Consider the following 15,922-nt stretch of genomic DNA (forward strand, 5'->3'; position numbering starts at 1 on the left):
CCCCTCCAACCTGGCGGCCGGAGCAACATCACGCTCTCCAGGGGACACCTCAAGAACACCGCCTCTCATAGGGTCCCCCAACTCCCGAGATATAGTTCCTCGCCGGCCGCCGGGGCCCGGGAGAGGGGACTGCTGGCGCAGGTTGCTCGGAAGAAGGAGAGCCTCTCCTTCCTCCCCTCTCGGCCCTCACCCCACCCCCCCACCCCCCGCGCAGCACCAATCCCGGCCCGCCGCGCCTCCTTTGGAGTCAGAATCGCCGGCGCATTTTCCTTCGGAAGGCAAGCGGAGAAAAGGACAAGGCTGCCCGCGCTTCCGAGCCATTCAGCCGTCCCCGCGCCGACCCGGGCGCCTCCCGGGACGCGAGACCCCCTCGGCCGCTTCTGCTCGTTCCCCCTCCAACCCCGCCACAGACCCTGGAAACCACCCCGGTCCGCCAGCCCCGAAGGGCGACCCAGCTCGGCAACGGTAGAGGGCGAGGGGGGCGTTCTAGCCTCCGGCTCGCTCGGCGACCTTCTCTTTTTCTCCCACCTCCCGCCCCACACAGAAACACCCCGCAGTGCGCGTGTGAGGGCAACTCCCCTCTTCCAGAATCCCTTTTCTCGCCTGGGCGGCCGGTGGCGGAAGGGGAGACGCGAGAGGTAGGGCGGGCAGCGCTTTCCCGGTCTCGCTCTTGTCCTAAGTCGGCAAGGCGACCTCCCGCAGCTTCAGCCCTGCAGCCGCTCCGCTAGAATCTTTTTAGAAAGTTTCTTGACTTCGGGCGTGAACTCAGAGAATAGAGGCGAACGGGGCGAAGGAAGGGAGCGGGTTCTTTGCTGCCTTGAAAAGGGCTGTGGACGGGAAGATCCTCCATTTGCAGGAAGGTCGGTGGCCCTGATTCTTTGTATTTTTAACGACTTTCATCTCCGCGCCAAGAGTCGCGATGCGACTGCCCGCGCCAGTCCTCCTTTACGTGGTAGCCTGGGCCAGCTTTTGCCCCCAGCAGCAGGGATCCGCCGCCGGCAGCCAGAGCGGGTCGATCAGAGCCTTGCGCGCCTCGAACCGGCGGCGAGATGGTGAGTGTCTTCTTTCTCCACCTATTCCTCACTGATGGGTGACTTTGGCCAGGCGGACGCCAAAAGCTGGCGGTTGTGGAAGCGCGCCCCCTGCAAGTTCTCCTGAGAGGTGCACGTGAACAGAGAGACAAAAAGAGGGGAAAAGTTAGGGATGGAGGGATGTGCAAGCAACTTTTCTTCAACCCTCTTTACTTTTTGGACCACCTTACAGCCAGACATTTCCTACATCCAATGTAAATGGTCACAGAAGTAATGCATGGTCTTCGGGCCTGGGATGATGGATTGAAACTAGCATACAGTACATAAGTGAAAAATTACACCCAGGTTGTGAAAAGGCTTCACGTGTAGCAAATACGTACCATGTAAAGCAATGGGTAAGTGGAAAGGTGGTCTGGGTTTCATAAAATAAAACTGGTACTTTCAAGAAAAGATGCGTAAACCACTGCTAATAGATGCTCAAGTAATGGTTCTGATAAAGGTGTATCTTTTCACAGATCCATATTCATCCACGTGTTCTTGCACACACTGCTGCAAAAGTTGTAGGAATTGTCAGCAACCCAGAGGAATAATGCCTCAAAAATCCTGCCCGTTCCATTCCTTAGAATTTCAGATTGACTGGATAACTGCATCCAGCTCTCTCAAAATCTTCTGGCAGGACCATTTCATCCCATTTGGCATGGGATTATTGCTTTTGTATAAGGACCAGAATGAAACCAAGGCAGAAATTATGTGTGCAATGCTAAACTAATTGACCTTTTAAAAACATGCTGGCAGCATACACATGCTTAGGCAAGACATTGCCAGTGAACAGCTTCCTGATGCATATTTCAACCTCATGTTTACATTCTTCATTGAGTTTTCACCATATAGAAGTCCTTTCCATGTGAAAAATCCACATTTATGAAAAGCTGGCTTTAAGTTCTTTGATCAGTGAGAATCCCAAGAAAAGTCTTATCAAGATTAACATATGGTAGGGGCTCAAACTACCTACATTCTCACCTCATGGATGTTCAAGAGTTCACACAACAGAAACAAAGGGGTGAAGCAGTCATAGCCTGTGGTTATTTAATGTGCAAGATCTCAGGCTTAACTGCATGTACCTTCAGACAGCTATCTCAGGTGACAAGGCTGGAAAGTACCATTTTCAAGAGCGTCAAGAGCTTCTTTCAGTTCAAGGTTGAAATCAGATAGATAGACCATTGATTGATTGATTATATGCCATCAAGTGGTTTTTGACTCCTAGTGACCATATAGATATATTTTCTCCATGATGTTCTGTTCTTGGTTCTTCACATCTTCCAACAGTACACCCATTGCCACTGTAACTGAGTCTGTCTACCTTGTTCTTTGTCATCCTCTTCTTCTCTTTCCTTCCATTTTCCCAGCATTAGGGCCTTCTCCAGAGAGCTAGGTCTTTGCATAATGTATCCAAAGTAGGATAATTTGAGACTGGTCATTTGTGCCTTGAGTGAGAACTCTGGGTTGTTCAATGATCCATAGGTCTGTTTTCTTGGCTGTCCGCAGTATTCTCAGGTGTCTTTTCCAAGTAGATCAATGATGCATCCACAATTCCAGAAATACCATTCCACTGGTAGATAACTCCACTATGCATAGTAGAATAATGCCTGTATTACCAATCAAAAGGTATAAAAGTGCATGTAGGTTTTTAAGCTTCGCAGAACCCTTCAACAGGTAAGATGCTATTAAAAAACAAACAACAGAATAAGGTTAGATGTTTGAGCTATGAGGCCTGCCCTTCAAAGTCAGTCTCAATATATCAATGGAGTAATGCTGGGAAGAGAAAGAGAAAAGGAGACATATTCTTTATTGTTCAAAAATATAGGACATTCCACTGCAGTAAAGTGGAGGTTGAACAGCCATTAAAGGGGTACTTTAATTTGGATTCCTGCACTGAACTGATGACTTGATGTCTCCTTCCAGTTCTATGATTCTATGAATCATAGGACCCAAATTGGTATAAATTCTGCAACATTTTCAGATATTTTTGATCAACCAGCTCCTGGATGTGACTAATTTCTAAGGTCAGAAGTGCTAGGTCTTAGAAGTGTGCCCTCAAACTATCTTCTGGATGAGAGCCAGTTTGGTCTAGTGGTTAAGGTTCTGGGCTAGAAACCAGGAGCCTGAGAGTTCTAGTCCCACCTTAGGCATGAAAGCCAGCTGGGTGACCTTGGGCCAGTCCCTCTCTCTCAGCCCAACTTGGTGCAATGTAGACTAGCCTCCTCATGGTGCACCCCAGGCAATGTGACTTGTCATGGCTTAATAGTCTACACATCTGGCCGCTGGACCTCACATGGATTTCCCACCAAGAAAAAGCAGTATGAACACCGAACTGCTATGCCATATGATTAAAAAACAAACAAACTTCTGGATGGGATGGTGGTTATTCAGGAGCAAAAGAAGTAGCATTTCCTGCTTATACATTCTTCCTTTTCAAATGGACTCTTGCCCATCAAAACTATTAATAGAGTTGTAAGTTATGTTATACATTTGGCATCAGTGTATCTGATATATATAGACTGAAGCTATTGGCACCTCTCAGGCTGCATCTCCTATTTGTGTGGTCTCCAGAATCACACTGCTGAAATTCAGCATCAGAATTGAAACGTTCATCTGCATGATTTTAAGCAGCATGATCGTCTCTCTATTCTTTGTAAAATTTAAGACTTAACAGAGATAGTATAAGGCTCCCCATGTGGGCGTGGGGAAGGAGGTTGCTATAACTATTTTGGGTTTTAAAAAAAGGCAAGGGGAAAAGAAAAAAAAACAGGTTGAAAATGTCAGCCCTTTCAAGTAAGGTAGGGCACTTTTATGGCCTTTTGACAAGTGTGGCCATAATGAGGGCTGCCAATGTAGTTTGTTTTAAAAGAGGACTTGAGAAAATGAGTCAATCAGTGACTATTACTTCAGACCTCAGGATCAGTGATAGCATCACTTCTAGTATCTCTTGATACCTGCCTGCTGGGAGAAATGGGCTCCTGCTTGTGGGACAACTAATTGGCTGCTGGACTGGACTAGACAGGCCTTTGGTCTGACCCATCAGGAGGCTTGCTATTATGTATGTTTCTTCTCTGAGGTGTCATTCATTGTCCGGGTAGCCCACTTACCAAGAAATGTGAATTTCAGTCTACTGGATTTTAGTCTCCTGTCTGTGCTCTAAAATAGAATCTTGGTGCAGAAAACTAATTCTGTGGCTGAGTGCCCTGGGAGTTTCATCTGTGTTATTTTACTTGCAGATGGCATTAAACTATCTTATTTGATTATTATCTTATTTGATCAGGCAGAAAACAAAAATTCAGACTGAAGAACAGCTTAAATTTGTGCTGGAGGAATTCCTCCCCCCCCCCTTTTTTTTTTTTTGCTTTTATTTGTTTAAGCTGAGTGAGTGATAGAAAGCAGCTCAGCATTTATGACCCCCTCCTACTGCTAGATCGGGCCTCCCTGCTGGATTTCTGAATACTCAAATGCCAAGACTTGGAATAAACCAACCTCACAAAATTGTTTCCTTTCCTTGCAAATCTTCACTGAGATCTCTGCAGCTGCAGTTTTGTGGCATCATGAGACTAAGATTTCTAGCAATTCAAATGAAAGAGAGGGAAAAAAAACAATTTCCTTTGTTTAGGGAGGTGGGCAGTTGAGTAGAAAAAGAAACACAGAGGGGAATACAACAGTGAATATACATTCTGTCCCCCCATTGTGTAAATATTAAGTTTTTCAAAGATTTACAGCTGCAAACAGCTGGACCCTTAACACTTCTCCATAGCAGATGTTTACAAAGGGAAGTCCTTGAAGAAATAATAGCAGAGCTTAAGGAAGTCTTCAAGAGCTGCAGAAGGTATATTATCCTTCCTTCAGTCCATCAGCTCCTGGCCTCTTTCTCTGTTGTCTTATTCTTCAAGGGTAGGGCTGGCAGTATTTTTCTTTTGTTCCTAATTCCCAGCATTTTGACCCCCAGGCATTTAGTGAAGTTCCTTAGTTTGGGGATGGGAAGTGCTTAGTCTCTCTCATTTGGGATAATCTCCCCAAGCGGACAAGTAGGGTTCAAGTAGTGTCCATAAAGAGAGCATACTTAGGCCTGCAGGCAAAGGAAAATTGTACTTTTCTGCCTTTTCAGCTATGTCTTTGACTAGCTACATAGATGCAGTTTTTGAGACATGCTTTCTTTTTCTTAACCTATCAACCGGGAATTTCTGGCATATAATGGCATAGATTATAGGTCCCCCCTTAAAAAAAAAAATCTGCCCCAAACGTAGATTTTGTTTTATAAAGTCTGCCCTGAGCTGAGCATGTTCCAACATTACTCCTTGAATTACAGTGCTAGGGCAAAATTCAGTAAAATATTCCAGGCTCTTGTCCAGATTTCAACAACCTTTGCTGCTTTGAAGAAGAAGAAAAAAAATTAAAATAAAAAACATTGAGCAATTCCTGATCTACTGCTAGAGAGCAGTAGCTTAAATGCTGGAAACTCTAAGGCAGTAAGACTTTAACCATTTGGATTACTTTTCCTAGAAACTTTTAGATAAAAGGAACTTGTTTTAGTAGTTGGGCAGATTTTAAGAAGAAAACTGTGTTCATCTTTCATCCAGTGGAGGCCCCTTTGCTTTACCAAGTCAAGTACTACAGAGCCAAATGTTGTAGTACCCTAGAATCAAGCTAAGTTATGGGAGCTTAAATCTCCTATGCCGAAACCTAGCCAGGAGAAGCAGAACGTGGAGCAAGAAAAAAAAAACCATAAAGAAATTAATAGATATTACATTATAATTCAATCAGCCATTAATGCAGTCTAGCTCTTATATGCACAACAAAATCATGCTTGCTGAACAAAGGAGCTGAGTTCCCATCCACTTTCTTTCAGTGCACAAACCCTTGAACCAGAGTTCTAGCAAGGTTTCACTCCATCAGTGGCCCCTTTCTATAGGCAGCTGTGGTAGAAGCTTGAGTATTACAGCCAGTCACGACAGGGAGGCATGTTCTGAGTGCCTTGAATTTTAGCCACTCTTCATCTCCATCTCATTTCCTTGGAGGACTGACTAGGTAGGACTTCACAGTTGACTAGGGTTTGGGGTTTATATTACATGACCAACTGGGAGAGGGTAATCTGATTCATAGTTGCCTGACACATGTGGAATTAAAACTGCCTCTTTCTTGCTTTTCCTTACTTGGTTACTGATTTTATGCAACACAGCCCAATATAATTTATTTGATTAGGCATATTGTGCAAGCCCGCCATTGTGTGGTTAAGTTCATACAATATTCTTATACTCATTACTGAAGTAGCCCAATATTTTAAATATTTGTACAATGTATTGACCATACAGAGAGACCATATAGAGAGCCAGTTTGGTGCAGTGGTTGAGGTACCAGGCTAGAAACCAGGAGACTGGGAGTTCCAGTCCCACCTTCAGCTCGAAGCCAGCTGGGTAACCTTGAGCCAGTCACTCTTGCTCAGCCCTAGGAAGCAGACAGCGACAAACCACTTCTGAAATCTTGCCAAGAAAACTGCAGGGACTTGTCCAGGCAGTTGCCAGGGGTCAACACTGACTCAAAGGCACAATAAATAAATAAAATTGACCATAAAAGTAAACAGGCTTGTTTCACACAACACACTGGAGTACAAGAAAAATTAACATTAAACTAACCAAGCTTTGTATGTTATACACATGAAATAATTCCTTAAATGCCCTGATTAAGTGCAGCCTTTGTATACAGAGAGCTCTAGAACAAGCCACAATTTTATTGTGTGATTCATGACATCACGTGAATTGCATAATTTGCATCAGTTGTGGCATGGTCTAATATGTTCACAGGGATAGCTGTGCTTGTCTTGAAGGAAAAGCAGCGACTCATTTTGTGGCATTTCAAAGAGTAACATGTGCATTAGGTCAGAAGTTTTTGTGGACTACCTCTTATTTCCTCAGATGTACAGAGTGTCCTGAATATATATACAAACACACATACATTTATGATTTGGTGGAAGGTAATTATAAACAATGAGGTCAGAATCAAACGAAATGCTGAAAGCAAAGGCAGTGATAAATACCTGTCAGTGGCCATTCACAAAACAGTTATTGAATCATGATACAGCCTTCTTTGCATAGGTTAAGTAATTAATTTGGTGGTTTCTAGATAGATTATTTATTCTTGCTCAAATCCTAAGATCCATACCTCTTGATGAATTGTGTTACTTTGCAAATCACTGGTTTTTCCTCTTTGGATAATATTTGAAATGTGATGAAGTAGACTGTAATCCATGAAAGATTGCATCAGTATAAAGCTTATGTTGTCCTTACTGTGTCATAAGTCCTTTCATTACTTCATTAAACTGTGGATGTCACTGGAGGATATAAGAGGAAGAAGCTGCATGGTTTACATAATGCAAAATCTGGCCTTCCCTATCTTGGAGTCCACTAGAAATCTTGGACTGAAGCTCCCTACCCCACTCCATGAAGCATGGGCTGCAGAAATCATTATTAGTATTTACAAGGGAGCAAGTCCTTTAGCACAGGGATAGACATCATGATAGCTATGGAGCCACCGTAAATGAAAAAAACACTCCTAGTGCTTACCAGGCTCCAAAGCAGTTTTGAATGTCTTGCTACCTGGAAAAAATGGACCAAAGACTAGAGGAGCTTCTTGAAGACAAAGAGCAACTACCAAACTTGCCTTATGATGTATTAACCATGGCAGTCGTTTTGTGAGAATATACACAGTGTGCAGTGGAGCTGGACTGGATGGCCTCTTCCAGCTTGGTGATTCTGTGCTTCTAAAATGTCATATTGATTGATTAGATTTCTATCCTGTCTTTCCTCCAGGAGCAAAAAGCTGTGGTCATTGAAATCCCTTGTCCATGTTCCCCCCTGCCCCCCCCCCCAAATAACACTGTGATATGGCTTAGGCTGAGAGATAATAGCTGGCTGAAAGCCACCGGTGAACTTTCATGATCAAAACTGTACTTAAATGAGAGTTCCCCCCAGTCCTAATCAACACCTTAACTACCACATCACAGAGGTTCAAAAAGGTTTGCTCGCCCCTTTCATAGCAGCTTACGAAATGCAGCTCACCAGGTTCACGGGGATTGAGGTGAGGGTTGCTTAGAACATTTGCCCATAACAATTACGCTGGATCAGCTCTTAACTAAACATCTGCCTTTGAGCTCTAGAATAACAAGGGAAATTACAAATCTGGTTCATCTGCAATCAATACGCTGTAGTTCCACAAAGCACTTGGCAGTCAGTGTCTGCCCTGTTTTATCAGATAGATGTATATCATGCCAAAGCAGATATTTCAATTATAAACTCGCCAGTTAGTCTCAGAGTTACAGGAAACAACTGAATGGTATTATCAGCACAAACCTGTAAGAACCCTTTAAAGCACTACTCTCTCCTCACAACTTTTCTATAGTTCAGAATGAATAAAATAGATAAATAAAATTGCAGATTTCTAGTTCTGAAAGGATGGCGTGGTGGCCGCCAAAGATAGTAGTCTACTGTGAAAACTGGCCATGCAAAAAGATGAACAGTATCTTTTCTTGCCCTCTTTGAAGTCTGCAAAGGTGCATTATGGTACCTGCTTAAAATTAGCCTTTGGTGGCCTGGTGGATCATAATTCCTGTCATCTACAGGCATCAGATTCTCTCCCTCCCTCCCTCCCTCCCTCCCTCCCTCTCTCTCTCTATATATATATAATTAAAAATTGCAATTGCAACAATAAAAACTAATACAAATAGAAATAGAAAAGAAAGAAAAAATAATATCGTAAAGAAAAAGAAAAGAAATATATAGAGAAACGACTTCCCCCTTCATCACAAAAAGTATAAACAGATTTAGTAACTTATCACCTTCTCTTAAAATACAGTAAATGATCCCTTCTTTCCATATTCCATCTCTTATTTATAAACAAATCCTAAAACCCTCATCATTTCAGTCCTAACGTCAGCAAAAGTTCATTAAGGGTTACCGGAGATAAAAACATATCTATACCTTGATCAGATAAACTAACTGTATATTCCTTCCTTTTACTTCTAACAGTCTTAATCTTTAGTCCCTTCAAATAATGTCTTAGAACTTGATTTCCTTTCATTTTTTTCTTTGACCCTTCTCACAAAATTCTCCAAAGCTTTAACAAGCCTCTTTGTAAATCCGATATAGGAAAATTATCCAGGTCACTCTCCTGGTTTATTATTTGTATATCCCTTTTAATTATTAAGACATCAGCTGGTTTATTTTATTTATTTATTATTTATTTATTTATCAAATTTTATTGCCACCCATTTCCCCCTCAAAGGAGGGACTCTGAGTGGTTTACAAAAAACAGGGTTTAAAATTCCGTATCAATATAAAATACAATAGTAAAAAATATAAAAATACAATAAAATCCAGATGGAACCCATGTACAGTGCATTACAGTAGTCTATATGGGAGATGATCAGGGCGTGAGTGACTGTTCAAAGGGACTCTCGATCCAGGAAGGAGCGTAACTGGTGCACAACATGAAGCTGAGCAAAGGCCCTCCTGGCCACGGCTGCCACCTGCTCTTTGAGCAGGAGCCGTGAGTCTAGGAGGACTCCCAGATTACAGGCCGTGTCTGTCTGGGGCAGGGCTACCCCATCCAGAACCAAAGATGACAATTTCCCAGCTACTGAGGAGCCATTAATCCACAGTCACTCCATCTTACCAGGGTTCAGCCGAAGCCTGTTGTTCCTCATCCAGGCCTCCAATTATTAAGACATCAGCTGATTTATTTTGTATGTTCAGTGTAACAACTTTTTTCATGTCATTCTTGTAGCCTGTCTTTTTAAAATCCACTTTCAGAACAGGCTCAATCTTGTCAGGTAAAAATTGTTCCTCTTCCATAACATCTTTTAAACACAGTCTATCTATACTGTAGAGGAAGACACTCTTAAATTATTTTCTGGGTCCATTGTTCAAAAATATCCCTCAGTATGTCCAAAGTTAAAATATTTTGCTTCATTCTACATGTGTAAGTTGAATTTAAGTGTTCTCCTTTAATTGTAATCTTCAGTTCCTTCTAGTTCCCTCTAGTGTCCAATCTTCAAATTCCCTATCATATTTTTTTAAATAATTCAAAACAACAGCATTTTCCCATGGGGAGGATTCTTATATTAATTCAAAAATCTTATTTCAAATCCATCTGGACCCTTAGTCCATTTGTAACTTTCCAAAATCAAAGTCCTTATCACCTTTTTGCTGTTTATTTAAAAAAAAAAATCTTCTTTATGTCCTTAAACTTGTATTTAAAACATCTTTCACTAAGGAATGAATGAAACTCACCTGGTGTTTCCAGACTGTCAATTGAAAGATCTTAATAGCTAAAAAGCAGTTAACAAGCAATTTCCAAAAGTGATTAGAAAAGGAAGTATGTGAACCCAGTGCCCTTAAAGGCACTGACTGTAGTTTGAGCAAGATGGCTATTTCCCCATCTCCCAGAGCTCTAAACTGGCCAGAGACAGCTCTCTTGCAGTCTCCTTGGAGGAGCAGATGTCTGGAGTATTTGTGGGCAATCTCAAGCCCTCTCCTTGTCTGGAGAGCAATTACAAAGAGCCAGTCTGCTTGCCAGCTCTTCATTCCGCCATGGTTGGAAATGCCGTTTCTTCCCTGGAAGTCTACTGGCAGCAGATTCCCAAGGCTGGGTTCTCCCTTCAGTAGAGACAGTAGTACCAAAACAGCCCAAGAATAAAAACTCCTTCATGATGTCTTCCCTTGGGAATTAATAGAAATATGGGAAGCCAAGGAAGCTGTGGTTTTCTAGAAAGTTGACAGTCCAAAGAAAAACAGGCCATTCATACACATTCCTAGCCTTGCTTCTCATCAAATAAGTGCAAGAACACCACATTCCATACATAGGAATTCCTCCCAAAATCTCTTCTCCACTGAAATATTTATGAAGTACATTCTCTTTGATGAAGTGGAATGAGACTTGGTTGGACAAATGCAAAATTCCTCTGCTCAGCTTCACTTTAAAGTAGCTTCTCTCAGACTGACATGCTACAAATGTGTTGGACCTCTGTTCCCTTCATCTTCAGCTAGCACAGCTATGCTATCCGCAATAAGAAGTTATGGTTTAAGACCATACCTGATGGTGGGGTTTGTTTTCTCCCTGCACAAAACCTTTGGCTCATTGCAAACTTCACTCTCCCCAAAATGTTAAGCTAGGCCTCCAGACACTGATATGTTCTGCTTTCTGGCTCTTCTGTGGCTGGCACACTTGCTTTGATTCAGTTTCACTGCTGCTTGTAAATTTGTAATTAGACAGGTAAGGGCTGTGTTCCATGACATTGTGGGACTTGGGAAACTGAGGCAATGGAGTTCTGGTTCAGCTGCTGCCCCAAAGACAAAATAGTGAAGATAGTTTTGCAGTATTTACTTTGGAGCTGCAGAATGGGCAGATACAATGTAGTGGGAAATCCTGCCTCCTTATGTGTTGTAGTTGTTGGGTTCCATGGATGGAATACAGCAGTGGGGATGCTTATGTGGCTGCGCAAAATTGCTGCCAAGGGTGTGTGGAAATGACATTGTTTTACCTTCTGCAATTGTATTTGAACTGTTGGTACATTTTAGCCTGAAGGGTTTTATTTATCTACTTGTGAGTCACTTCAGATGCCTCTGTGTGGCAGTAAGGCAACATAAAATTAATTCTGATGAATGAGTGAATGGGATAATATGGACCCAGTGAATTCAGTGTGGGTCACTGAATTGCAGCTTCCTGAACTAAAAACTTACTGCAGGCTTCCCTAATTTGATGCCCTCTAGACATATGCTGACTACATCTTGGAGTTTCCCTTGACTTGTCTGGAAGGGCATGAGATTGGAGAAGGCTAATTATTTTGTAAAGATTTTTCTGCCATTTTTTTTTTTTTTCATTATAAGAATAGCAGCCCAAGTAAACATGTATGGATATTTCTCCTACTATGAAGTATGGCATTTCCTGGAGTTCTGGTAAGTCATAAATTCCCTATGACATCAAGCTTCCTCTTATATATGGGTAATTTCTGGTCTCATTCACTGGCACTGATCTCCACCTCACATTTTAAAAGGCAACTTCCTACATTTGTGCTTTGGCCCTCTGAGCTCCCAGTGGGGGATGCTGAGAAAGGAACTACCTAACCTGCTGAATCAACTTCCTGCTTGCTTCCAAATACTTCTATCCTGTGTGTGGGCCTATATGAAACCGAACTGCATGGAAGCATAAAACTAACTAGATAAAACATTCAAGATACAGCAAGCTTGGCCTTAGCCCTTCCCATTGAGATAGAAAATGGCAACATTCCCAACCAAGTTAGTGACCCCATTTGCCATTCAGAACATTGCAAGAGGAGAGGATCTGGAATCTGACTGCCTCTTTTGCTGTCCTATCTTCCTATCCTCCAATAGTGTTGCAGCAACTATGATGTCACAGAATGTGATGGAAGAAGAGTCAGGCATAGAATCCTAGGGACTGATAGCATCTTGCTGGAATGTTAGTCAGGTGACAATGCCTGAGAGATGCCAAGGGACTACACAGTGCTTCCTCAAGTATTGTTTTCATTGAAGTCAGTGGGACATACTTGACCTAAGTTATTTCCGGGTTTGTCTGGTGGTGACAACATCAATGTGAGAGGAAACAGTGTTAATGTTTCCCACATGGCTCACTGCTGCATTGGAGGTCAAGGAAGGTTCACCTGAAAGTGCCATGAAGAGGCTTGGAGAGACTTTGCAGCTGACTTGAAACCAAGTAGAATCAGTTGCAGCCATAACAATTATATGCTTAGAAAACAGTTGGCTGTTTCTCTGATTTATATATGCTTCATCTGGAATGCGGTATTCCAGTTTTCTTAGCGAACACTTTGGGGCATAAGAGAAGTCATTGTTTTAACCCTGAATGGTTGAGAGGGCCAGCATTTCAGCATTTCAGCTTCAGAAGGACATACATCACCCCCCAAAAGCATAACATGAAATTTGCACATGCTGATTGCTGTAAAGATACTTATTTAGAAAGTGTGATTATAAATTAAATAGAAATGTATGTATTAATTTGCTATATTTATATCCCACCTGCCCTCCAGGTGCTCAAGGTTCTTAGACCCTCTTTCAGTTTTTACCCACAATAACAACAAATGAGAGATAGCAGCTAAACTGGGCCAAAGTCACCCAGTGAGTTTATACAGCCAAGAAAGACTGGATCTCCCTGATGCCCTAACTATTAAACTACACTCTTTCTCTTATCATTATAAAGAGGAAAACCGGCCAGATGTTTTAGGACCCTTAGACTCTTCTTTTAAAGATTCCTTATTTTTAAACTGGACTTGAACTGGACACCTCTAAATTATATCCCTAATGCCTTCAACTAGACCAGTCTGTGACAGCCCTTCTGTGGTCCTCAACTGTTCTTTGTCAATTCTTTTGAACAAGCCATTCTGAAATTCACAGAATGTGATGGTTGCCTTATTCCCAAAGAAACACAGACTCACTAGTTAGGGCTAAGGATTTCTGGTTTATTGGGAATAGAATGCATACATGAAAAAGACGGGAATGAGCACATGGCGTGCGAGGTATCCAGTAAATACCCGCAGTGCAGACCTGATCCTTCCCCACCCCCTATTGTCCCAAAGTCCTGATCCGGAGTCTTGATGGGCGATCAGGGTGCGATTCCGGAGTCTTGATGGGCAATCGGGGGGATTAGCGCTGATTGCCTCTGTCCTCTTCCTGTGTCCAGAGCAGGTGTGTCCCCCGTGGTAATGCAGAGATGTCAGGGAGATAGGGTGATGGCTTTTCAGGTCAGGACAAAGGTATGGCTCCTTTGTCCTTTATTTGCATTTGTCTTTAAGTGTTTGTGAGATTATCACTGATTCCTTCTTCCTCCCCTTCCCCGGGAAGGCATGTTCCCCATTGTGATGTATGTATACATCGCAACGGGGGACATGACATACTGCCTCCCCCCAAAAAACATCAAGGCGCCGGTTTGGAAGGATACGCTGCATGGAAGCTTTTGACAAGCCGTTGCGCTGAGACATCCTGGGCATGCACCCACTCAGGGTGGGGGAAATGTCTCCAGCAGACCAGGTACTGAAGGGTGCCCCGTAGCCTTCAGGAATCTAGAACCTCCTTTATTTCAAAGTGCTGTTGCCCATCGATCATGATGGGAGGAGGCGGGGGGTTTTGTTGTGCCACTTTGAGGAGGTAACTGGTTTCAGTAAAGCACAATGGAACACCAGGTGTATGCATTTCAAGTTGTGTGGCAATTCCAACTTAAAAGTTACTGGGTTGATTATTTCCACTATTGGAAAAGGGCCAATGAACTTGGGGGCTAACTTCTTTGAGGGCTGTGGTGACTTAATGAACTTAGTGGAGAGGTAGACCTTATCTCCCACTTTGAAGTCTGGCTGCGCAGCCCTGTGGTTGTCTGCATAACGCTTGTAGGTTGCTTGGGCTTCGGAGAGAGCCAGCTGAATGATTGGCCAAACGTTGGCTAGCTGAGCTGCCCAGTCATCTGGGGAACAAGGCAGGGCCTCTGGCTGTGGCAACTCCGGGATCGGAACGAAGTCTCGACCATAGACTACCCGGAAAGGGGTGTAGCCCGTGCTCTGGTGCACTGCATTGTTATATGCCACCTCAGCAAAGGGGAGTAATTCTACCCAATCATCTTGCTGGTAGCTTATGAAGGAGCGCAAAAATTGCTCCAGGGTGGAGTTAAGGATCTCCGTAGAGCTGTCTGTGTGGGGGTGCCAAGCAGTGGACAATACCTGCTTGGTGCTAATTAACTTCAAAAATGCTTTCCAGAATTGTGAGGTAAATTGTGTACCCCTATCTGTGACCAAGCAGGAGGGGGTACGGTGTAATTTGTAGATGTGATTTAAAAAGAGGCATGCCAGCTGTTGAGCGGAGGGAATGGAGGCGCGTGGGATAAAATGTGCCTGTTTCGAAAAGTAGTCTTTAACCACCCAGATGACCATTTTCCGCTGGCTGGGTGGCAAGTCAACTATGAAATCCATCGAGATTTCCTCCCAAGGACGGGAGGGACTTGCCATCAGCTGCAATAGTCCCTGGGGCTTCCCCACTTTTTGCTTGGCCATGGCACATGTAGGGCAAGCAGCGACATAATCTTTCACATCCCTCCTAAGTGTAGGCCACCAGAATTGTCGCCTTACTATATGTAACGTTTTCACAAAGCCAAAGTGCCCTGCCATTTTGTCATTGTGAGAACGTCTCAGAATCTCTGCTCGCAATTGCTCCGGCACGTACAGACTATTTTGTTTCCAGGCCAAATCGTTATCAAAAGAAACATTGTTTTTATTGTTTTGCAACCATGTATCTGTTTTTAAGGCTTGTACGAACTGCTGTTGCAATTGCGATGAAATTGACCTGCGTCTCCCTCCCCTTGCGGGCGGTTGTGCCAGAGTCTGCTGCGTTCCATTTTGGCTGCGCATGACAGCTTGGCAACCTAGCTGTGTGTCAGTCCACACAGTACCTATAATGTCAGATGCCTGACTGGCATCCTGGGGCCGCCTAGAGAGAGCGTCAGCTAAGAAGTTCTTTCTTCCTGGTATGAACTTCAACTTAAAATTAAAGCGGCTGAAAAAATGAGCCCAGCGAACCTGCTTGGGGCTGAGGCATTTCGGGGTACTGAGCGCTTCCAGGTTTTTGTGGTCCGTCCAGACCTTAAAGGGGCAAGTGGCCCCATCCAGGAGGTGTCGCCATGCCTCTAAGGCAGCTTTGACGGCAAAAGCCTCTTTCTCCCATACATGCCATCTCCGTTCTGTTTCAGAGAACTTGCGGGAGAGGTATGCGCAAGGCTTCAGCTGATCATTTAAATCCCTCTGAAGCAAGAGCGTCCCAATTGAGAAATCGGAAGCATCC

General features: G+C 43.4%; 1 protein-coding gene across 2 annotated transcripts in view; it reads left to right on the top strand.

The window, feature by feature from the left end:
* The first annotated feature begins 259 nt into the window (after positions 1 to 259).
* The window catches only part of PDGFD (platelet derived growth factor D), a 189,851-nt gene continuing 174,188 nt past the window's right edge, over positions 260 to 15,922 (top strand). For both annotated transcript variants that reach the window (XM_063305840.1, XM_063305841.1), the window contains exon 1: positions 260 to 1,052. In XM_063305840.1, the coding sequence (XP_063161910.1) occupies positions 920 to 1,052 (133 nt within the window). In that variant the 5' untranslated portion in view covers positions 260 to 919. The remainder of the gene's footprint in view (positions 1,053 to 15,922) is intronic.

Source organism: Candoia aspera, chromosome 5 (genome assembly GCF_035149785.1).
Source record: "Candoia aspera isolate rCanAsp1 chromosome 5, rCanAsp1.hap2, whole genome shotgun sequence".
NCBI classification, from domain to species: Eukaryota; Metazoa; Chordata; class Lepidosauria; order Squamata; family Boidae; genus Candoia; species Candoia aspera.